The sequence below is a fragment of the Diabrotica undecimpunctata genome, chromosome 4, assembly GCF_040954645.1.
Source record: "Diabrotica undecimpunctata isolate CICGRU chromosome 4, icDiaUnde3, whole genome shotgun sequence".
In the NCBI taxonomy this organism is placed as follows: domain Eukaryota; kingdom Metazoa; phylum Arthropoda; class Insecta; order Coleoptera; family Chrysomelidae; genus Diabrotica; species Diabrotica undecimpunctata.
The window spans coordinates 117,049,751-117,076,315 of NC_092806.1; the positions used below are offsets into that span (position 1 = coordinate 117,049,751).

General features: G+C 31.4%; 1 protein-coding gene across 2 annotated transcripts in view; it reads right to left on the reverse strand.

The window, feature by feature from the left end:
* Nucleotides 1–26,565, reverse strand: part of LOC140438361 (protein kinase C-binding protein NELL2a-like) — a 348,749-nt gene that overhangs the window by 96,264 nt on the left and 225,920 nt on the right. For both annotated transcript variants that reach the window (XM_072528035.1, XM_072528034.1), the window contains exon 2: nt 12,878–13,051. In XM_072528035.1, the coding sequence (XP_072384136.1) occupies nt 12,878–13,051 (174 nt within the window). The remainder of the gene's footprint in view (nt 1–12,877; nt 13,052–26,565) is intronic.

The window sequence follows — 26,565 nt, forward strand, 5'->3', positions numbered from 1 at the left end:
AGGATGAGGTAAGTATACATTGCAAATATTGATTTTCATTTTGTGGGTGACTGACACTGCAACTATTTCGAGATTTGTTTGTAGTTGTATTTCAGTTGACTCTATGTCATCCCTTACAAAAATTGCTGTTCCGCCGCTTGAGTGATCTGCAACTCGGTTTCTTAGAAAAGGAACATAATTTTTTAATGTCACACTTTGGTGCTTGAAATGGGTCTCTTCTAGGCATATGACTAAAGGAAGATATTCGTGTATAAGAAGCTTAATGGATTCTATATGTGTAAAATAACCGTTGGGGTTCCACTGTAATATGAATGTGCTGGCCATTAACTCTTTATGTGTTAACTATTTATTGTTGAGAACTTGATTCTTGGTCAGTTTCGTCAGTAGAAGAAGGACTGTTGAAAAGCAGTTTCTTCTTCAATCTGGTGATATTGTTTTTTAAAGTTTTATTTTGTATTTGGGAATATATAAAGTTTAAAATTTCTTTTATTTCTTGGCTTTCATTTGAATAATTTTTAACAATGACTTCAGGATGTTTTGAGTGAAGGGAATTTGCCAGAAAATCACATATTTCATGAAAAGTAAGTGTAAAGGAAGGGTTTCTATTTTCAATTTTTTCTTTAATTTGATTTAGAATAATTGAAATATCTTCTTGGGTTTTAGGCTTTTTCTTAGGTTTTTGAGTATCGGGAGGAGGTAGGTCATTTTCAAGAATTTCAGGAGAGGATATTTGTCTTTTAGTTGCAGGAGTAATTTTAGTGCTTTTTCTATCGCTTTCAATTACTAAGGAATTATCTTGGAATATTTTTGGTTGATTCAAGATTTGTAATTCATTGTTTGTTTGTGAGGAAGTGGTTTGGTCTTTTGTAGCTGATGCGTGATTTTGTATGGTATTGGGTTCTGGTTCCATTAATGTTTCGGTATCTTCTTGGTATTGGTTTAGTGGTTGATCTTGTAGCTGATTATATTTTTCATTGGTAGAGTTATGTATATTCACGTGGTGGTCAGTTTCCATTTGATTAATTGAGTTGCTTGATGATGATAAAGAAGGACAGTCAGAATCTTGATGTCCGACAATCTTGCATCTGGAGCAGTTTAAACCATCTATGGAAATGTATAGTCGATATGATGTATTGTCGAATGAGATTAGAAATGAGTCAGGAATTGATGCATTTTCTAAAGGACTTATGAACATTTGCCTCCTAAAGCTGAGTACGTGGCTGTATTCTGAGTCTTGCATGCCTACTCGTAGAAACGTCATATTGGAGGCGGATTTTATACCCATAGTTTTTAAGTGCTCTTCAATTAAGCTATTAGGTATAGTAGGACATACATTAGATATGATGAGTCTCTGGGCGGGGGTTATAAGTCTTCTTACTTCAATCTGGTTACCATCAATATTTATATATTTGTGGGAGCTAAGAAATTGATCAACTACATATTTAGAGGAGAGGTAGATGCAGATGCGGTTGTTTGATATTTTGGATGCCCAAACAACATTTTTGGGCTGTACTATTGATCCAACAGCTTTTATATATTCGAAAACTTTTATTCCTTGTATGGTTGAAAGTATAATACCTTGGTCTTTTGAAGGATATTTGAAACTATTTAATGCATTGGAGTAAGATATATGTGACGTAGTGGGTATATTTCGTGAGGTAGCAGCTGATTCCGGTTCATCCATCTTCCCGCTGAGAATTTACGTACATTGGCACAGAGGATCTAAAGCCGGACTTGGCCACTTAATAAAATTAAACAGCAGCCTAGCCTAATTACTTGTTAGTAGCAAGAACCAGCAAAAAGTTGTTGTCAATAATCGATAAGTTGAATTGAAATCGATAAAATATTTTGCCTTTTAAACTTCTGATTTTAAGGTTATTAATAATGCAGTTTTGTACTCACAGAATTCTACGATTTTCAGTACACTGTCACATTTAACTTTGAACAGGATTTTGATTTTAATATTATTCACTATTTACACGTTCAGAACTAAAGAAATAATAGTTTAAATATTTAAATTTTTAAGAGAAACTTTGAAATGCGTCTAAACACTTTGACAGTTTTTTGACAATACAATAAATTTAATTTAAAAAATAACCAGATTTGAAATACCTTCGCTCAAACCGTTCCTATGTATTTTTGAAGTAACATTAAACTTAACTAATTATATTAGGAATCCAAGTTGAATTCTAAGTTATCTATGGAAAAATGAAAAATGTCAAATGAATGTCAAAATCGGAATACATATTAAGTTAGAACTCTTTCAACAATACTCAATATTAATTAATAATAAAGTCTTTTTCACAGTTTCATTTAGTAAAACTGTTTAAAAACTAAGTATTGTGTGAATTTCGGCAGTAAAAAGGTAGTAAACTTATTGGAGAAAATCTTTATAGTGCTACCTTCAAGTCAACCGAGTAAACGTTATTGGAGTACCAAAAATCACTTCATATTATTTATATTAATATTAATATAATCTATAACGTTCCGAAGAGATAGATATAAATCCAGTTTTGGATCAAAATCCATACCGGTTTTCGAACCGGTGATAGGGCCGGACTTATAATTAATCAACCATGACTTCGAATAAAACTATGAATACTACTCAAACTTCATCTCACGTCTCATATTCCAGTGTTGTTAACACATATAAAGATCCAACAAAAGAACAAGCTATAATAATTTCCAGTATTGGTTGTTGGTTCACTAGTTGGTCCACGTAACGTATCCTTCGCTTCCAGAATTGCCAACAATAGAATATGTCTATATCTATTATCTAAAAATGCAGTCGATTCACTACTACATTCCCACAAATATGTTAATATAAAAGAAACTCAATTAGAAATAAGAAGACTTATCTCTCCAGCTCAAAGACTAGTCATATCAAATGCTTGTCCTACTGTTCCAAACTCGTTAGTTGAACAAGAACTACATCAGATGGGTATAAACTCCGTCTCAAAAATGACTTTTCTAAGAGTAGGTATACCTGAAAGCGAATACAATCATGTCTTAAGTTTAAGAAGGCAAATATTTATTAAACCTTTAGACAATATCTATTCCTGATTCTTTCATTATCTCTTATGATAATACCAATTATCGTTTATACCTTTCTATAGAAGGATTTAACTGTACAAAATGCAAGACTATTGGTCATCAGGAAGCTGAATGCTCTAACCAAGCAAACCCCACTACTTCTAATGTATACTCAGAAACTTCTCAAAACATATTACCTACACTAAATACATCTAATAACCAAACACAACTACAAAGTTCTGACAAAGCTAATTCATCCACTGCTAGTGCACACCCAGAAACTTTTCAAAACACAGTAATTACAATAAAATCCTTTAATAACCAAATAGAGCAAATTATGGAAACTGACAATAACCTGACAGGATCCATAAGTAATAAAAGTGAAACATCTTCCTTAAAAACTCCAACATCATCAACCTCAAACAACATCAGAAATCCTACTCCAGTAGAAAAACCACAAAATCCAATTAATACAAACGTCTCTAATCAACTAAAAAGGTTCATCTTATCTTCTTCAGACACTAACGAAAATACCCCACAGACCGATTAACAGATATTTACTTCTCCTGTAGTAAGCAAACCAAAAAAAAAGTCAAAAAAGTCAACCAGAAATTCCCGCAAAGAACTTTTACTTTCACTAGAGTCAATTAAAGACAAAATAGAAAACAGATCACCACCGTTTATCCTAAATTATAATGAAATATGTGACTCTCTAGAAAATACAATATATGCCAAACACCCTAAAATAATTTCAAAAGTTTACTCGAATGAAAATACCGAGCTAATTGAGATCCTTAATTTTGTTCACGTTTATACCCACAATTCAAAATTAAAAAATAATATTACTAGATTAAAAAAGAAACTAAAGCCCAATAATATTTCTTCCACAGAAGAAACAGATGAACAATTATCTCAGGCAGAATCCTAACATGTCCAATTACTTTATTTTACAGTGGAATCTTAATGGGTTTCATACCCATTTGGAACAGTTAAAACTATTAATATCTGAATTATGCCCAAAGATCTTATGTCTTCAAGAAACTCATTTTAAACAAGTTAATATAAATCTTAGAAATTATCAATGTTTTCCAAAAAACAGAGTAGCACAACAGGCCAGTAGCGGAGTAGCTATCTTCATGCTCTAACCCACTGACTGTGAAACACATCCTGCTTGATTTTCCTCAATTCAAGGAAAAAAGAAGATCCCACGGATTCACAGATGATGATCTCAAGACAGTTCTCACCAAAAAAATTTCGACAGCGTTAAGCAATTTAAAAGACATCAAGTTATTCAATTTTATTTAATGTAATATTTCATGAATTTGTTATATCCACTAATAACCCTGCGCGGTTGATGTGGTTTTGTATTTAAATAAAAAAAAAGTTATCTATGACTTTATTATTTTTTTATTAGAATTATCACAATTGTATACTTTTCTGTTTATTTATAATTCTTCTTTTACTGCATGTTTTTTAAAAGGGGAATATCCCAAAGCAAAAAGAAAAAAAATAAATATTGTTGTGCTTTTTTGGCCTACATAGTTGTTTATTCTCCACCCTTTTCTAAGGCAAAATTTTATATATATATATATATATATATATATATATATATATATATATATATATATATATAAATATATATATATATATATATATATATATATATATATATATATATATATATATATATATATATATATATATATATATATATATATATATATATATATATATATATATATATATATTCAATAGTCTTCCGAGTCGCACCGCGTTTATTATCATTGCGCAGAGCTTTGGACATCCTCTTTGATATTTTCTTCAAGGCTTCCGAGGTCTCAGTCTTCCGAAGTCTTTTACTCGGAAGCCCTAAAGAAGACATAAAAGAGGATATCGAAAGCTTGGCGCAATGGTAACCGACGCAGTTCAACCGGAAAGACTATTGAGTTTAATGTTAATTCTTTTAATAGTATTAATCTTAGTTTTAGATTTAATGATACTAACCGCAGAAATCTTTAATAGGCAAGGCAAGGCAGTAATAGAAGCTTTAACTAACCAAGGCATTGACAAACCGTACATAGAGACTTCAGAAAATATATACAGACAAGCAGTAGCTAAGGTAAAAATTTATGAAAATAATCGAGAATCTATAGAAAATATATTCAACAAAATGAACATGCAGAATAAAGGCCTATCCATGGATGGAAAATACTTCAGCCATCTAAGATTTGCTATGGTGGAATTTCAAATGCCGCTTCATCTTGTTCAACTAACGGAACTTACACTCACAGGAGTAGAGAGTGTAGTCAGAATCCAAAACGACTTTTCCAGACCCATTGTAAAAATGGACTGAGACAGGGAGATGGACTGTCGTGTCTCTTATTTAACCTTACACTAGAAAAAGTAATTCGAAAATGGCATATTAATACGAATGGCACCATCTTTAATAAATCTGTACAAGTGGTCGGGTATGCAGATGACATAGACATTATTGCTAGGTCCACAGAAACTCTGATCGAAGCATTTCGATCACTAAGGGCGTCTGCGCTTAGAATGGGATTAAAAATAAACGCACAGAAAACCAAGTATATGTATTGTACTAGATCAGGTAACCAGATACCTAGACTATTAATTGATGATTTGGAACTGGAAGGTGTGGACACCTTCGTCTACCTGGGCTTGCTGCTGACCAAAGACAACAATGTCAGCGAAAAAATTAAAAGAAGAATAGTGCTTGCCAATAAGTGCTATTATGGCTTGAGGAAACATATGGCCCCAAAACTACCCAACAAAATTAAAGTTACCATATATAAAACACTAATAAGGACAGTGTTAACATACGGATCTGAAACGTGGTCACTTACACAGAACGACCAAGAATTGCTTAAACGTTTCGAGAGAAAAATTCTAAGAAAAATATATGGAGGAATCCAAGAACAGGGTTTGTGGCGTAGGCGCTACAACTTTGAGTTATATAGAAGTTTTGGAGAACCTGACGTTGTAAAATATATTAAATTAGCACGCCTTCGATGGGTAGGACATGTAATTAGGCGAGATGAAGATGCAACGATCAGAAAAATTTTCGACCGAAGAGGACCAGTGGGAAGACCAGCCAGACGAAGACCAAAACTTAGGTATCAAGATAACATAGAGGATGATATAAAATCCATCGGAGTAAAAGCATGAAGAAGAGTTGCCAGAGACAGGGGCGAATGGAAGATTGTTCTGAAGAAGCCTTTGGCTCATAACGAGCTGTAATGCCACTGATGATGATCTAAGATTTGCAGACGACATTGTTTTGATTGCTAATAATTCTGCAGACTACAGGCGACTTATAAGTAGAGAACTACAAGAACTTATAAGCGACCTAAATGCGGCTAGTAATAAAGTTGGCTTAAAAATGAACTTGACAAAAACAAAAAAACTAGTACAAGCTAGTGGATGTCCAGGATATAATTAAAAACAACACTGCACTTAAAACAGTAAACGAGTATGTATACCTTATACCTAGTACAGTTAATACATAAATCTGGTTCCATACCAGAAATCAACAGATGAATGAAACTGTCGTGGGAATCTTTTGGTAAAAATGAAGTTATATTCAAATCTAGGATACCACTCCACCTTAAGAAAAAATATTCGATTAATGTATACCACCAATCATGACACACGGCTTCGAAATTTGGACACTAAAGAAAGAGATAATATCGAAACTCAAAGTCACTCAAAGTTTAATGGAGCGATACTAGTAGAGCGATCAGACAGAAAACAAAAGTCACTGATGTAATCCACAGAATTAAATCTTAAAAATGGCAGTGGGCAGGACACTTAGCGAGAAGAACTGATGATAGATGGTCCAATAGAATTACACTGTAGCATTCAAGAGGCGTCAAAACACCACGTAGACATCCAAATTTAAGATGGAACTATGACTCAAGTAAACAAGCCGGTACAACATGGTACAGAATAGCGAATATTAGACAATCGTGGTTAAAATTGAAGAACGACTATGTACGGAAGGCTGAACCATAATAGTAAAATACGCTGAGAATGATGATGATGATGATAAAATGGTAAGTATGTTTACTTAGATACACATATAAATTAAAAGACTAAGTAAATATACAATCACTTAAATTATGTGACAATGCCACCAAAAAATCGAGACTTCAAATGCTCCGCGATCGGTTCACAGCGATTGATCTACCTTAATCTGCCATTATTGCAATGTTGCTAATTTTAATAGCATGGCTTCTAAAGTAAAAGTGGCTCTACTGTACAAGCCGTTCTTCAAATATTCAAGAAAAATATATATTGATTAGAGATTTGTAATAATTTACTCATAGTTCTTATTTTTTTTTTTAATTAATTTCGCATATTAACTAATTATTTAGTTTCTATAAATGGTGTGAAATTAAAAAATATATGAATTTTTTTATGGTTTTTTTTTTCAATTATGCTTGAATTGAAAAACAGAATAAGTAATACCCTCATTTAAGTAGTTCTAATAAAACTGTAATATTATTATCAGTATTTAAAAATAAACTCCCTTTAGAAGATCTTTTCGTACATCTCTGAGTTGATGTTTCCGACGTACACCCTTTAATTTATCACTTTGGAGTGGAGCGATCCTCGAAAATGTGGATCAATGGACTGGATTCATGACAGTTTTTGCGGTTGAGTAAGCATTTCCTTTAAACTTAAACGGCCGAGAGAAAAGGGCAAATCATGAAATATTTAATTAGAGCAAAATCTCTATATTTTTATTATTAAAGGAACTGTCGTCATTAAAGATTCTGACATGATGAATTTAAATTTATTAGATATATATATATATATATATATATATATATATAATATATTATTTGAATATATATATATATATATATATATATATATAAATATATATTTCATTAAATATTACTGGTTATAAATTACAGGAGGAAAATAGAAGAGTAGAATGGTAATTAGTGCTTGTAAAGAACGAGATAAATTAAAGACTACAAAAATTGCAGGTGATTGTAATACGTTCTGTAGCAAGGCTTTATGGGCAAATAATGGTTCTTCTTTTTCTTGTAGGACATGATCTTGACTATTTTATCATCCCAGCTCTTGTAATGTTGATATGCAGTGTCTTGTATGTAGGTCTTGATAGTGGCCTCCTGTTTGTATTGGGTTTGTGCTATCGACATGATTGCTTCATGTGCGGCGTCGTGCATGTGTCTATCTCACTGCATCCTAGGCTCCAGTTTCTCTTAACTTACCCTAATTCCTTATTCTATCTCCGAGAGAAATTATTTTTATGGTTCTTAATAATTTCATTTCTGCAGTTTTTATCAATCTTTTCTATGTCACGTTTCAGCACTTATTTCCGCTGCGTATGGTATTACTGGCCTTGCACATGCTTTATATATATATATATATATATTTATTTTAACGACCGTTAATCCAATATACATAAGGAATAAATAATATTACTATAATAAACTCCTAATCTTTTCAATAATGTTACCTAAAGTAAAAATTAAATTAAATTAATATCATACTGTTGGAAGTGTGATCTTATGATCTTGTTAGTTTTCGGCAAATACTTATTTGTTACATAAGTGTTTTGCATACTTTTTAAATTATATGTACAATAACCACATCGTCTTTTGCTGTGCTATGTTTGAATCAAATTGTAAACTGTATTTAGTTTCAATTGATTGTTTATACAACTTAATTAATTAATGTCCAGTAACTTAAACTTCTTTACATTTTACACCACTGACTGCTACATGTCTTTTTGAGGTAACACATTTATATTGACTTTTCAATGGATGTTTGGTTTTTCATATTGTGCTTTTTAGATGAACTGATAATGCTTTCTGATTAGAGAGCGAAACGTCTTCAAATAAATGGATAAGGTAGCCAACTTCTTTTTCTTTTTTCTCCACCTTTTGACCGAAAAACGCACCACTCTTCGAGTGATCCTTATATATATATATATATATATATATATATATATATATATATATATAGATATATATATATATATATATATATATATATATATATATAGATATATATATATATATATATATATATATATATATATATATATATATATCCGAATTTGGCTATCTAAGCTTATATATATATATATATATATATATATATATATATATATATATATATATATATATATATATATATATATATATATATATATGTCTCTTCATATAATATCGCTCAAGTATCAGAATATTTTGGCTAACTTGTTGACTTGTTTTTTCACTTTTTCTGAAGTTTATCTATCAGACAATACATCTATTTCGAGGAAGTTACAATTCATGACATGTTCTATTATGTGTTCGTTAGTCGTTAGTTTACATCGGATGGGACTATTAGCTGCAGCCATTGACTGGGTCTTTTCGTGAGATGTTGAAATATTTTGCTGTTATATTGAATCTGTCAAGTAGGCGACGGAGGTCATCTTTATTTTCATTTATCATTACTGGATCATTCGCATAGCAGAGGATTCTCACTTAGTTTTATTTACGTTTTCTATTATCTTGTCCATCATCATGTTAAAAGAATTTGGATCTCCCTGTCTGAATCCTGCCGATACGTTTACTTCTTGGGTAAGTCCATGTTCAGTTTTTATTTTTGTTTTATTGTTACTATTAAGTTCTCTGACAATTTTCTGCTTCGTTATTTAGATTACGTTTTTCAGTTGGACTCTATCAAACTCTTTTATGAGATTCACAAAGCACAGAAAAAGGAGTTTGTTGAACTCTGTGAATTTCTCTACTAGATACCCTAGTATAAAATAGTATGAACAAGTAATTTACTATTAAACGGCTTATAGAGAACCACATAGAAAGAAGGTGAACTGTCTATTTGACCTGTGTCGTCCTTGAGAAAGCCTACAATACCCTACCATTAAATATTTTATGGTTTTGCATAAAAACAATGGTGTCAGTAAAGGTGTAAAAGCCCTATACTTAGGATGAATCAGCACAGTCAAAGTAGATACGATGACGTTTAAAAAATTTTGGATTAATAAAGGCTTAATACAGCGATGTTCCTTAGTGCAGCTATTGTTTAAAATATGACTGGAACAAGCACTTAAAAAAAGGTGACGGAAATGTGGCAAAAACAGGAATAACGGTGGGTAATGACACAATATGCTTTCTTCTGTCCGCGGATGATCAAGTATTAATAGCTGCTAATAATGACAACTTAAGCTATATGCTAAGGAAACTGAGGAATATGGGAAATGTGTAAGATCTCGTTACTGCAAAATTTATTATTAGCAAGAATTATTAGCAAGGAAAACAACTGGAGCAAATCTGTATGTGAACCAAATGAGAATTGAACGTGTCTCACAGTACAACCACTTGGGAACTATAATCAATAAGTCGTGGGACAATACTCAAGAGATTAAAAGTCGCATCGGAAAGGCAAAAAGTGCATTCTTGACTATAAGCTCTGTGTGCAAGTGCCATGACCTCAGCCTAGAAACAAAAATAAGACACTTTAAATCATCATGTTAAAAGAATTTGGATCTCCCTGTCTGAATCCTGCCGATACGTTTACTTCTTGGGTAAGTCCATGTTCAGTTTTTATTTTTGTTTTATTGTTACTATTAAGTTCTCTGACAATTTTCTGCTTCGTTATTTAGATTACGTTTTTCAGTTGGACTCTATCAAACTCTTTTATGAGATTCACAAAGCACAGGAAAAGGAGTTTGTTGAACTCTGTGAATTTCTCTACTAGATACCCTAGTATAAAATAGTATGAACAAGTAATTTACTATTAAACGGCTTATAGAGAACCACATAGAAAGAAGGTGAACTGTCTATTTGACCTGTGTCGTCCTTGAGAAAGCCTACAATACCCTACCATTAAATATTTTATGGTTTTGCATAAAAACAATGGTGTCAGTAAAGGTGTAAAAGCCCTATACTTAGGATGAATCAGCACAGTCAAAGTAGATACGATGACGTTTAAAAAATTTTGGATTAATAAAGGCTTAATACAGCGATGTTCCTTAGTGCAGCTATTGTTTAAAATATGACTGGAACAAGCACTTAAAAAAAGGTGACGGAAATGTGGCAAAAACAGGAATAACGGTGGGTAATGACACAATATGCTTTCTTCTGTCCGCGGATGATCAAGTATTAATAGCTGCTAATAATGACAACTTAAGCTATATGCTAAGGAAACTGAGGAATATGGGAAATGTGTAAGATCTCGTTACTGCAAAATTTATTATTAGCAAGAATTATTAGCAAGGAAAACAACTGGAGCAAATCTGTATGTGAACCAAATGAGAATTGAACGTGTCTCACAGTACAACCACTTGGGAACTATAATCAATAAGTCGTGGGACAATACTCAAGAGATTAAAAGTCGCATCGGAAAGGCAAAAAGTGCATTCTTGACTATAAGCTCTGTGTGCAAGTGCCATGACCTCAGCCTAGAAACAAAAATAAGACACTTTAAATGTTACGTGTACTCAGTGCTTCTGTACGGAGTAGAAACGTAGACATTTAAGGCGGAAACTCTATTAAATCTATGGTTATACAGAAGGATCTTGAAGATACCGTGGATAGACACAATCACCAATGAAGAAGTACTACGGAGGATGAACACAACCGCGTATTTGGTCAACATCGTGAAGGGCCATAAGCTGCAGTATTTGAGACATATAATGAGAAATCAAGGCAGATATAAGCTAATCTAATGCATTTTGTAAGGTAAAATTGAAGGAAAAAGGGCCGAGGAAAAAAAGTATTATCCTGGCTTGCTAAACTGAGCATGGTATAGAAAGACCTCAACACAGCTATTTCATATAGCAACCAACAAAGTCATCATAGCCAGAATGATCGCCAACGTTCGGAACGGGCAGGCATCCTAAGAAGAAGATTGCTCATCCTTTAAACTTTGGGCGAATGAGAGAGAAAACGGCATCCGATTACCCTCGACATGGCGACCTCTCATAAAGAAAGTATATCCGTTCCACTCTTCAATCAACATCCATCCATCAGAAATGTTCGCGCCAACCCTTTCCACGCCAACATCTACCCAAACCACATTATCGTCGGCGGTATAAATAAACCGTTCGCTATTTGCCATAGCAGTAATTCATTGATTAGTGACGAGTGTAGTAGTGTCTGGGGGCTCGGGAGACTAAGACCTCGAAAGCCCTGAAGAAGACATCGTAGAGGACGTCGAAAATTTGGCGCAGTGATAATAAACGCGGTTTAACCCGGAATACCTGTTGAGTTTAATATTAATTCTTGTAATAGTATTAATCGTTGCTGTAGGTTTAATTGTAATAACCGCGGAAATCTGTAGCAAACTCAACAACAGAAAATAACAGGCTTTGGTTATCAATACTGAAATTTATAAACACATAAAAATTAAAATTTTATATAAAGCCGAGGGAACAACATTACCCTTAGAATTTCAACTCAAAACAAGTCTATTTGCCTATAAGATCGAGGCCAACTATCAAATTGGCTATCACAAAGCGCCATTTAATAAATATTATAAATTAACATAATTCCCTAATTCAAAAAACTGTTTTGAAAACGAATTTCGGATTGGAAATCGAAATGTCATAATCAAATGTAAAATGGAATTTTCATTACCATCAATTGTTTTAGAATTTTACATAAATATAATATTTTACTTAAATTTAATCGTTATTTAATCATTTTATTTTTTTTTACTTTTGTAATACAATTGTGATCCTATAATGTATAGAATATAAAAAGATATAGTCTTTCTTACATTGTACACATACATATTAAAAATATATACTAAACTTTTTTGTGTTTTCAATAAAAATTACCTTCTAATACATAGGCCAACCTTGTATGCGTGAAGGTGTTGATCAGGTCGAGGGGGGCCGGACTGTCTATCCTTTCCACTCCCAACCAACTCTTGTTGTATTCTCCCAGAGCAACCAGCAGGTCTATGGATTGATTCGGAATGTAAAATGGTTTAGTCGGGTCAAATCCAGTTGCTGAAACAAATAAATGGTATAATTTAATAATAAAAATGTATGATAGAATAATAAATATAAATTATTGTCGTATTAAAATAAATTATATCGCATAGGGAATATACTAATTCCTAGAGTCAGGGTTTCTAAGTATAAAGCTTATGATAAATAATAAAGGCAGGCATATTTCTATTTATAGGTGAACAAAATATGCAAAAATAAGTCTTTTGACACCAATTTTTTATGCTTTTTTTCTTTTTTTTTATTTTAATGCGTTTTTTGAATTTTCTGCATATTTTTTTGGCAGTTAACAAAACGGCGTTTAGTTAACTTAGATCCGATTATCAGAACCAAATTTATAACAAATTTCATGAAAAACAATTACAAAATAGGCATTCGATGGGGCGTTTTCTAAATATAACTCAGCTTTAATAAGTACGAAAAACATCCAACCAAATTTTATTTTAAAGCTAATTGTTTTAGCGTTAAAATTAACTTTGCAAATGACTTTATCTTTATTAATAAAAAATTTCTAATAATTAAACATTAAAAAGTTCACTAAAAAGTTGGAAAGTAATTTGTTTATAATAAACTTAAATAAAATTAAGCTATAAATTTTGAAAATCTGGCTAATAGAAGTTATAGAGCAATTTAAAACAAACATTTTAAGCTTTAGTAAATATTTCCATGTTAATTTTTGACCATGGTATGAACTTTTAATAACGCACTCTAAGACACACAATCAGCTCACAGCGAATAAAAACCAATATATACGTAAAATCCATGTAGATTCAGTTTATAATTTTTGTAAAGTTATAGCAGATTATAATTAAATTTTTCGTAAAGAGTGGTGAATTGATTTGTTTATAAGAGTTTTAAACAAAATTGAGCCATAAACGTTGGCAGTTTGGTTAATGGAAGTTATAGAACAATTCAAAACGAACATTTAAAGCTTTGGTAAATGTTTCTATGATAATTTTTTACCGAGATACTGAAAATTTATCAAGCTGACCGTCCGCCTAAGTACGCGCTTATAACGAGGCGCCGACCCTCGCTCGGACCATAGGATGGTATCATGTTATCATCACCAGGTAAAATAAATGCATTATTTTAAAAATGATAGCGTTAACTGTCAAAGCGCAGCATCCAGTCTCGAGCCAGGTATCGGACTATAGACTTGGACTATAGTATTTTTTCGACCCTCGACCCTAGTACTCTACGATCTACACTACGAGACGCCGACCACCGACCCTCGCTCCGACTATCGTATCGATCGCCAGGTAAAATAAATGCATTATTTTAAATGCGAGCGTTCACTGTCACTGCTATGATCTAGGCGAGGATACGATGCGATGGTCTCCGTTATGAACGCACCCTAAGAGCGCGTTATTAAAAGTTCCATATCTTGGTCAAAAATTAATATAGAAACGTTTACCAAACCTTAAACTATTCATTTTGAGTTGTTCTATAACCAGATTTTAAAAGTTTTTAGCTTAATTTTGTTTGAATTTATAAAAATGTTTAAAGTTAAATTGTTATAAATTGTTTATTAATTAAAATAAAGTAATTATTTAAACTTTTTAAGGGTAAAACAGCTTAATTTTGTTTAAATTTCTTAAAAACAAATCACTTTGCAACTTTTTAATGAAACTTTTAATGAATAATTGTTACAACTTTTTTTTGTTAACAAAGAAGTAATTATGCAAAGTTTTTAAGGCTAAAAAAATTATCTTTCAATTGAAGAGTTTGGGAAAGTTAATCGCACGTATAAAAGCTGAGTTCTTCTTTTAAAAGCCCATAGAATGCCAATTTTGCAAATATATATATATATATATATATATATATATATATATATATATATATATATATATACATATATATATATATATATATATATACATATATATATATATATATATATATATATATATATATACATATATATTTTATATATAGTTATATATATATATATATATATATATATATATATATATATATATATATATATATATATATATATATATATATAACCCATATACATATTAGTATAAGGAATTACCATTATATTTTTGTATTAGAAATATATAAACAACTAGGCAACTATACCAGATAACATCACATTGAAGCTGGTTTTTTAAAACACACTTCTTATTATAAAGCTAACTACGGTTGTATCGATTTTATCCTAGACTTTTATACTATATTTTGGTGTCAATTGATATTGTATAGAGTGATTCATTTAGAGGTAGTTTTTTTGGTAGGGATTTGATTGGAGATGGTGCATGCAATACTGTCAAAGTGACATTTAGCTTTTGTTTAGTATTGTTTGTTATTTCATGATGGAAATACTTAGCCCGGCACAGCGTCTAGAAATTATTAGGTTGTATTTTGAAAATGGGAGTTCTGTGAGGAATGTGTTTCGTGCGCGTAGAGCAATTTATGGTCCACATAATCGGCCTGCCAAATGTACAATTGGCTTTACGATTAGTAAGTTTGAAACCCAGTTTTTATTATTGGATTGGATTTTCGAGAAAAATTTTGTTTTCAGATGAGGCCAATTTTCGGCTTAATGGGCACCTTAATAAACAAAGTAACAGTATTTGGGATGATAAATAATGATGAAGAGGTTCAAGAGTTGCCATTACACCTTGAAAAAACAACAAGATGGCGCCACTTGCCGTACAGCTCGTGAAAGCATGGCTTCGCTGCGAGAACGATTCGGTGAACAAATTATTGCAATCTTTGGACCAATGAATTGGCCGCTTAAATCCTGTGACATCTGACATCTAGACCCTTTTTTTGGGGCTACCTAAGTCCAAAGTCTACATGAATAAACCAAACACGATTGAGGCATTAGAGGCCAATATTACTCGAGTCATTTGTGAAATACCAATCGAAATGCTGGAACGAGTTATCGAGAATTGGAACTTCAGAATGAACCAACTTAATCGTAGTCATGTTTTTTCTTGTTGAAAAAAGTACCTCTAAATGAATCACCCTTTATATTGCTGACTACCTTTTATATTTTTTATATTTTTATATAACTGACTGTTGACTATATATATTCTTATTACTACGTTTAAGAAATTTTTTTGGTTGTATACATATTGGCTTACATACATCATCTATTTCAGCCTTTATTTTCTTTAGGGCCTGATGATGCTATATAACTTGTAAACAGTGGAACCGCCCAATCGCTCTTAATAAATGTCTACAACTTAAGACGGTTGTCAGTATAAGACCCTAGTCTCTAACATTGAGCAAAATAATTAATTTAGAACACTTGGAATATAGCCCTTATTAAAGGTAATTCAAATAGTCTCTTAGTAGTTTACCATATAAAATATTATCTATCTATGTATAAAGGTAACATGGTTTATCTATTGCATGTCATAAAAAATAAAGCTAACATGATTTTCACCATGTTGTCATTGTTTTTTCTCAACCTAAAATTAGTAAGATTTGGCTTACGAAACGAAGGAAAAATTAAAAAGGATGTAGAGCGGTGATATAGAGATAATACTGTATACACAGATATCATCAATATCATTTAAACGTAATCTTAATTATATAAATTGACGAAATAAAGTGAAAACAAAGACGTTCCGACACTGGGTCTAATTAGCCAGTTAGGCATCACCCGAGAATTATAGAGTGGATTATATTTAAACAGCAAAACACAATGTAACACACCAAATTTTACAAAACATTATTTTGTAAACGTTGTCGTGATATATATTGGATAATAAACTGAACTGAAATGACAAGTTTAGTCTATCCGGCAAATGAGATTAAAATCCATTAATTCTCAATGTTTATGTAGTAATTTGGAACTGTGCCAAATGCTGTTAAATCAAGCTGATACTTTACCTGTACAACCATAATTTCAAATTTTCATGACTCCTTTCCAAAATACTAGGCAGTTATTTTATAAAATTAAAAATTCACAAAAATATGATTTGAAATCTACAATTTCTTCTTTTTCTGACAAATAATTAAAAAATATAGTGTTTAATATATGACATATCAATTTTTTGTTTTATTTAAAAACTAAATAGCAAAGAATAGGTATAAATTATGCTTCTGTTCAGCTTGGTTGTGATTGGTTGAATAATGCTGTGTCTTACATGACACTTTACATTACACTTCTTAAAAATAACTTTGTTTAACACCAACTTGTTTACAATACTAGAATACAATACCAAATATAAACTTTAAAATACTATTGTTATTGAATTGTCAACTTTCTCTGTAGCAGCAGTTACAATCTACATAGGGTATGTGATAGACAACATTAGTATGTTAAATAGAGGTTAATGGAGTTTTGGTCTTCGAAAACAACTGTTCTACAGTTCTGGTGTTTTTTAGGGCTATTGTGACGGGTAAGTGTCTGAAGAGTTTCGTGAGTTTATTAGTGATTTGTGGAAAGTACGGGAGAGAAACGTATTTTGTGGATTGTTCTGGGGTGGTTAGTTTTCCACACAATATCTTTAAAAAAAACCGGAACTATGGAAAAGTTGTTTTCGAAGACCAAAATTCCGTTGACCCCTTTTGAACATACTAATATTGTCTATCACATACCCTATTCAGAGTGTAACTCATGCTACATTGGCCAGACCAGAAGCTTTCTTCAAGCTCCTCTACCTTCTCATAAAAGCGACATTAGCATGTAGAATACTTCTTGTACCTTAGCACAACATGCCATCTTAACCAAACATGAAATCGACTTTAGTAACTTCAAAATACTGGCCAAACAACTAAATTATCATGAGAGAACCCTTCTAGAAATGTGCCATATTCTTAAATATCACATCACATCCATCTCCATATCCAAGCTCAACTAATAGTCGGATATATTCCGCCATTCACAAGCTCCCTTCTAGCAAATTGTTCCACGAAATCCGTATATTTTTTTTACCAATTCCTTTCCAACAATTTCGCTCAGGTACAATCACCCACTAAGAAATAGAATAAAGACATGTGCTAATGCTTCTATTTTCTATACAAGCGAGACACAGTCCCTTTTTAGTTGTCACCACAAGAAAACCAAATGAAGCCGTCGGTAAAATTTATATTCACCGGAAAAATAGAGTAATGAATTTTAGTGTTTTGTAGTTAGTTATGTTTTTTATTAAGATATTTGCTCTATATGTTGAATAGCTTTACAGTTTCTTTAACATCCGAAAGACTACAAATTATTTTGTAAGTATAGTAATCTAATATTGTAGGCGTTTACTTATAACCTTTTTCATTATAGTTGTAGTGAACTTAAGCTTTTAAAAATTAAAAAATAAAGCAAATCGTATTTAATAAACCAATGAAGTAGCTGACTTCTCTTTATTTTGTATTCAGACAGTCGTAGTCCTTGGTGCAAATCAGCCCTAACGTTATTGTACCAAATAAGTCGAAACGAAATATCTCTTATCCAAAACCAAATAAAAAAAGGTTTGTCAGCGCCGGACTTAGACAGACGGGGCAAGCGTAACAAGAGGCATACTAATTTCGATCAAGATGTAAAAAAATATATTACGGAATATTGCTTCGTTTCCTTCTGGGTTGTCTCATTATTCTAGAGCTAAAAATCCTATCAAAAATATTTATCACCGTTGTTGTCGGTACCTAAAATATATAAGCTTTATATTGAGTAATGCAGACTAGACCAAGTTTCTATGCAGACCAACCAAGACAAATTTTTAGTCAAAGAGTCCATGTACATATTTATTTATGAAAATGAGTTAAATGTATCCATTGGACAACCTAAGAGTGATGCATGTAAAAAATGTGATAGTAAGAAATGTTCAGAAGACTATGATGATTTTTATAAATCTGCATTGAGTCTCAAAAAGCTGACAGGGAAAGTGCCAATGTTGCAGATGTTGTATATGATAATATGTTTCTGCAACAGACTATACTATTGCCTCGTTTTTTCACATCAAAAGCTTTTTATAAAAGACAGATATGATTTTACAACCTCGGCCTGCATATAATTAAAAAAAAAATACCACAATATGCCGTTCAAGACACTGGACATTCAACGTTATAGGTCTACCCCTAAGACAAACAAAACTATGTGTGTTATATCCCCAAAGTTTTTAGTTCTATGGGTAAACATGAAGATTGGCAGCTTATCTGCAGAGAAAAAAGAAGACATCAAACGGATGGTATTACGAAGCAATTTTGCAAGGCAATTAAAAAGGGTAGCGTCTTACATTCTTACATGTTTGTGTTCTATATTTGCATTGACTAACAGAACGAAATTTTGATTTGTTTTAAATAAAATATAGCTTTAAAGTGTTACTTTGGTTTATGTTCTGATTTACACATAGCGCCATGTACTTGTTTTCATGTAGCCTACAACATAATAAGTTGGTGGTCAAAGGTGCTATGTACATATTTTTATTTTTTTAAGAGTAAAATGTATATTTTCGAAAAATGTTTGCTTTCGAGAACTTTCGATATCTAAAATATTGTAGATTCAAAATTTGAGTCTTTTGAACATGTTATTTTGAAAATGCAATAAACTTTAAGCTAGGTTATTTGTAACATAGCACCTTTACCTTTTAAGCCCGTCAATTAGAATTAATAAAGATGAAATAAGATCAAACTCTACAAAAAATATAAGTCTACACTAAAAAAGACTGATTGTCCAATTATTTCCATTTTCGGAATAACGTACTTAAGCTAATCATTTTATTTCACTTTAAAATTCGTGAAATCCAAACACCCATCAGTATTAACTAATTAGCATCTAATTACTAAAAAGAAAAAGTACAAATTTTGTACTTTTATTTATGTTTCCAATTAATACGTATTTAATTGCGGCTCGCGAAAAATTTTAAGTTTTGAAAAATGGCTCATAATATCAAGGCGCTTGGCCACCCCTGCAATGGAATACCTAAGCATCATCTTTAGATGTGTACATAAAAATATGTTTACTCCTTACCAAATAGTCAATTCTTTTTAATTTTTATACGTGAATGTTTTGTGCGTTATTAAATTGTTTCTATTATTCGTAGTTCATGATATAACTGTATATAATTTGCTGTAATAATATGTACATACTTTATCCGAGGTAACCATGATATAAATCGTTTCACAACTAGGTTGAAAAGGAAGAGATTCTCAGTATGTTTTATTCGAGGACTGGTAGCTATATTGTGTGGTTGCAGTTTTATATCTATCACATGCAACATGTTGCCAGACGATTTATTAGCAGAATCTAGTAAATTCGCCAAGAACTATGTTTAAAATTTGTTTGTCTCTAAAAAGACATAGACATGTAATGAGGAGATTTATGAAGGTCGGCGTATTAATGAGATTAATTATTCATTTTATACTAAAATAAAAATAGAGATATGGTTATATTAAAAGAAATATATTTAAGAGAAAAGAAACTACTCATAGCAATGTAGTAGAATTTATACCCCAACTTCATGAAAATTTTAGAACAGGTACCAGAATTGCTACGACCACGTTTCTCTTTGTTTTTAATTGCTTCAGTATACGTATCAAATATTAAACAAAGGTGACAGAAGTAAGTGCTCCATCTATAGAGGAATAAGTAGTGTAACAAACTCTGTCTTAGATTTTACAATAAGCTTATAAAAGACCGAATACAGAATCAACGTACGTATAAGGAGGAGCAAAGTGATTTCCGTGTAGGAAGATCTCGACAAACTCTTTGTTTAAAAATACTATTAACCAACTGCCAGGAATATAAGTTCTTGCGTGCGAGCCAGAAATTTAAAACAAACAAAATATTGGAAATATCTGAAAAAAGTTTATGATAGCATATTACTACTATAATGACACTGATCAATAATAACTTCACTACTATTGATCATGATTTTGTATATTGATCATTGTTTACTATTGATATTGATTATTGATTAGTGTAGTAGTGTCTGGGGGCTCGGGAGATTGAGACTTCGGAAGTTCTGAAGAAGACATAAGAGAGGATGTCAAAAGCTAGGCGCAAATGAAAACCAATGCTGTTTAACCTGGAAGACTGGTGTGTTTAATTACACCTAGTGCTAAGATTTATATTATTATAAAAATTAATATTAAACTCACCAGTCTTTCGGGTCGAACTGCGTTGATTTTCATTGAGCCGAGCTTTCGACATCCTTTCTGATGTCTTTTTCAGGGCTTCCGAGGTCTCAGTCTCTCGAGCCCCCAGATACTACTAGACTGATCAATAACAACTTCACTACTATTGATCATTCTTGTGTTCATTGATCATTGTTTACTATTGATATTAATTATTGATTAGTGTAGTAGTGTCTGGGGGCATGGGAGATTGAGACTTAGGAAGTCCTGAAGAAGACATAAGAGAGGATGTCGAAAGCTACGTGCAAATTAAAATCAATGCGGTTTAACCCGGAAGACTGGTGAGTTTAATATTAATTTTTATAATAGTATTAATCTTAGCTCTAGGTTTAATTGTACCAACCGCGGAAATATTTCGGTACAATATATAAATATATATATAATATAATAATAATATATATATATATATATATGTATATATATATATATATATATATATATATATATGTATATATATATATATATATATATATATATATATATATATATATATATATATATATATGTATATATATATATATATATATATATATATATATATATATATATATATATATATATGTATATATATATATATATATATATATATATATATATATATATATATATATATATATGTGCGACTGTCTATATAAATTCGTCTTTAAAAAGACAACCATATACCATGATGCCAGTAAAATTCCCCTGTTAATGATTCCATCATAGTACATCATGAGGGAAAAACCAGAAAAAAAAACCTCCTAATACTATCCCGATATGGTGAGTATTTGGTCTTACATTTAGTTTGCTCTGTGTAAAAACTTTATAGCAGCATTTCAGGAGGATATTTCCAAGTCAAAAGATAGATAAATTTAACTGGTGCAAGAAATGTGATTTATGTAAATGTAGAAGAGGTTCAAGATCAAAAATGTTTGATAAAACGGCAGAATATCTTTTCGGATAGCCTTTTAAACGAATTGCGATAGATATTTTTTGTCCACTTCCAATGATAGGGACACGAAACAAGCCCTTGATGGTTTCAATGAACTATTTTTTAAAATAATCTGAAATTGCACATATTCGTAATCAAAAAGCTTACATAATACAACTCTTATAAAGACATGGAGTTCCTTTAGAGATACATTCAAATCAAGGCTGAAATTGTGAATTAGAATTATGGCAAAAAGATAATGATTAAGAAAACTCGCACTCTCCCTCTGTAATCAGATGGAATGACCAAAAGATATAATAGAACTATTTTTTTCAATTTTCGATAATAATTAAAAAGATTGGATTGGCATAATTTATTTCCTCTATTTCTGCTAGCCTACAGATGTTCCGAATATGAAGTATTATTCTCCATCCGTGATGATCACCGGAAGAAAATAAAGCTTCTTCATGAGCTTACTTTGGAAGATTGTCTCCCTTGTGAAGATGAAAGTTCATCGAAAATTTGAAAAATAATGCCAATGCCAGGTCTACACATGCATGCTACCGAAACATTTTTCGAAACAGGTGACCCAGTATGGTTACACAATCCAAAACGTAAGAAAGGACTTTGTCCAAAACTTTCACAATACTGGAAGGACCTACAACATCCTGCAGAAAATAAATTATCTAAGCTACCGCATCTAGTTTTCGGCTAGAAGTAAACCCAAAGTAGTTCACATCCAGAGATTTGCTCCATACCATCAAACTGATCCACTATGTTGGCTTCAGTTGGTCCCGGATAGCCCAGTTATTTGAGGCAAATAACTATATAAGAAGGAGCAGGGATGCAAGAGTTCTGTTTTGGAAGATATATTCCATATATAAAAAGTCCTATGATGAAAATGAAAAACGAAAACTAGAATATTCTAGACGTCATAGAAATATCATAAAATGTCTTCTAAGGTTTGGAAGATCAGAAAATGTATATAATCTGAAAGTTGACAGTACAAGTAGTTCAAGTAGTAGTACAAGATTGAAAGGTGGATCAATCAAGGTGAAACAGAAAAATTGCATAAAACCATTCCATTAATTGAAGGACTAAGGGGAATTAGTTAAGAAACCAAAAGATAAATCCCCAGTTAAAGGAAGATCCACTGAAAGACCTTAAAAATGGTAAGCAGATATTTTCTAAAGTCAAGGAATAACCAGAAGAATGATCAGGGATATATAAATATAAAGAACAGCAAAGTCCGTGTCAGACGGTCAAATATTTGATCAAACTAGTTTGAGCAAACTGACGTAATGACTCAGTTCATTCATAATTAAAGTTTGTTCAAATTTTAAAAATCTACCTGTCACACGATCATTCAAATTTGATCAAATTGACGTATGTTGATGAAATTAATCGTCTTTTTTGCCTATGTTTTAGTTGCTTGTGCTTTAATTACAATTCAATTTTTTTATCCACAATAAAAATAAAAAGACTAAAAGGATTTTTTTATAATAATGTGCATGCTCGAGATTAACAGCTTCTTTCTCGATATAAATCAATTATGTAGAAACTTATTCCAGTCTCCAAGAAATTTTAAAATTTTATTTTTATTTTATAACAAAATAGAAAGACAAATAAACCACAAATTATCAACCAAAGAAAAAAAGAAAATGAATTTCATGTTATGCCTAACTGCTGATTTTCATTTGTCTCAAATATTTCTCGATCGATCAAAATTAAAGTTTGATCAAACTGACCTTGACAAATAGAAGATCAAACTCAGCATGTGACATCATATGCTGTCAATTTTTTGGTTTGGTCAAACTAGTTTGATCAAATATTTGACCGTCTGACACGGACATAAGACTAAGAGAAGTAAGAATCAGAAGAATAAGGAAAAAAGAGCTTCATGTTTAGTTTGTATCATCTAAATCTCTGATTCATTTTATAGGATTACAATGTTTGTAAACGAGCAAACCCAACCCTGTCATATAATGATTGATGTTTCGAGATCAACGGAATTCCTCAGTTGTTCTCTTTAAACCTGCAACTTGCGGCGTCCTAAGAAGTAACAATAGACGCCGTTCCGCAATTTCAGCACAATTTCAGCGTGCTTTTGTTACCCGCTATAATAGCATAGCAACTATTATTTGAGAGCTCCAAAGCAATGGTGGCGTTACTGAAAAGTAATTGATTATTTAGTATGCATTTGGGGCAATATTTTGTGCCCTCTCCGCTTAAATTCTTTCGAGCATAAAAGATCTATTCGATATAATGCGGGGGAATGTTAGATATTTTAGAACCTGTCGAGGGTTACGACTTGCAGGAATTTATGTTTATGGTAAAATGTTTTGGATTTAACTTTAAATGTGGACTCTACATTTTTGCAAGCGTATATTTTACTGACAGCTAATCAATAAAAATATAAAATATATTGCATAGTATTAATACGATTTATAATTTAGTTAAACTAATTGTTTTATAATTGATTTTATTCTCATTTTTTCTACTGATCCTTACCGTAAAGTGCTTTTAGATATCAAATTAAAATTATGAATATCTACTTTCCGGTGTTTTAAAAATATTATAATGCAAAAATTGAAATAGGAAACAAAATTGACCTAAAATCGGGCCTCAGAAATAAATAGATCTGACGTTAAAATATAACTAAAATAAAAAAATAAAGTAGTGTGAGAACTATAGATATCTCCAAGGAATAATAAATAAAAAGGGAACCGATGGACAGAAAATTTGTAAAAAATATCACTAGAGAGAAGATCGTTAATATGTGTTCAATCAAAAAATTTATCAATTGTATTTATTTAATTAAACCATACCCATATCCCTGCCGTGTCTGGGTTAAGAACATCCCCATATATTGTGTATTCAGATCTAAACTGATATATATGGTACGCTCAAACTCCGAATTCGGATAATTGTCTGAAATTTTTACTCACTTCGCGATGTGGACAACATGAATTACCCACGTCGCGGAGTGGGCATTTTATTTGGACATTGGCCGAAGTGAAATACCCAGAATGTGTTGTGGGTAAACGAAATTACTCAATTGCTGAAATGAACACGTTCACCTGAGATTGAGGAAAACCATAATACCATTAACAAAACCATTAACCAAACAAATTAAACAAATTTTGTTTTTTGTTACGTGGTGAAAAATTCTTTTAATAACTTAATTTTATCTGACTCAGTCATATTGACAATTTAGACATAAATATATATATATATATATATATATATATATATATATATATATATATATAATACATTTTAAAGTAGACGACTTTAAAATAATATTGCCAATATTGCCGAGTTGTGTCCCTAGGACGACTTTATTGTACATAAAATCAACTTTAACTTGAGAATATCCATCAGAAAAATCATAGCATGTGATTCGCCTTTAAAAAGACAACAACGTGCAATAATGACAGTCAAATTCTCCTGTTAGTGATTCCATAGTAAATCTTGAGAAAAAAACCTGGGAAAAAACCTCATAATACTATCCCGACACGGTAAGTATTTGGTCTTACATTTAGTTTACTCTCAATAAACACAAAACTCTGATTTTATATGTATGTTATTTACAAAACATAAATGATGTATCCTTCGATATGTTACTGATTTACTAATAGCGGTACAGTTCGTCCCAAACCCTTCTTTCAGTGCGTCATAGTTGATCGAATTCTCTCTAACGCTTTAAGCTAGAAGTGACAGAAAAAACGTGAGTCTGTAATTATTATAAGTAGAACTTAGAAAATTATATATCGTTCACGGGTATTTGCATATTAAAGCGAATTCTACTTACCGATATACAATTGGTAGATATCCAATTAATGATGCGCATAAATATGATTTGACATGGCAGATGATCTCGATCGTGACAATGTCAACTGATAAAATGATAATTGTCATTCCAGGTTAGTATTATCAGACATTTTATAGTGAAAATTTAATTTTGTATTTATTGTCATAAATATATTTTAAATATGCCGAGATATACCGAGAAAAAACAAAGACTAAGATTAAAATTATTAAATTATTTTCAATTAAAAAAAGAGGCTGGGACAACTTCATTACCAGTTTCTGGCGTTCGTGAAGTAAGTTTTAAATTATTCTAAAAAATATTAATAGTATTTTAAATACTCTACATTTTAGTGTGTTGCCGAGGCGTTAGGAGTTTCGTTACCAACAGTAAGACGATTGGCAAAATGAAGGCATTCAAGCAGATGCTAGCTATTCTGTGGCAATGAGTACTTCAGTATGTGATAATCTAGCACTTTCATTAACCAATAAATATGAACATGTTATTAGAACTCGAATGTTTAGTAAAGTTTTGTATCAAAATATAGTTTGCCATAACCTACTGAAATATCACTAGCGTCTTTACATTTTTTCTTGTTCATTTTAGGCCAACATGTTACCCTCCATACCCTTCAAGAAAAACTGAAGGACATAGTTCTCTGAGACTACTAGACTATATCAAATCAAAAATATCTAATATAACAAT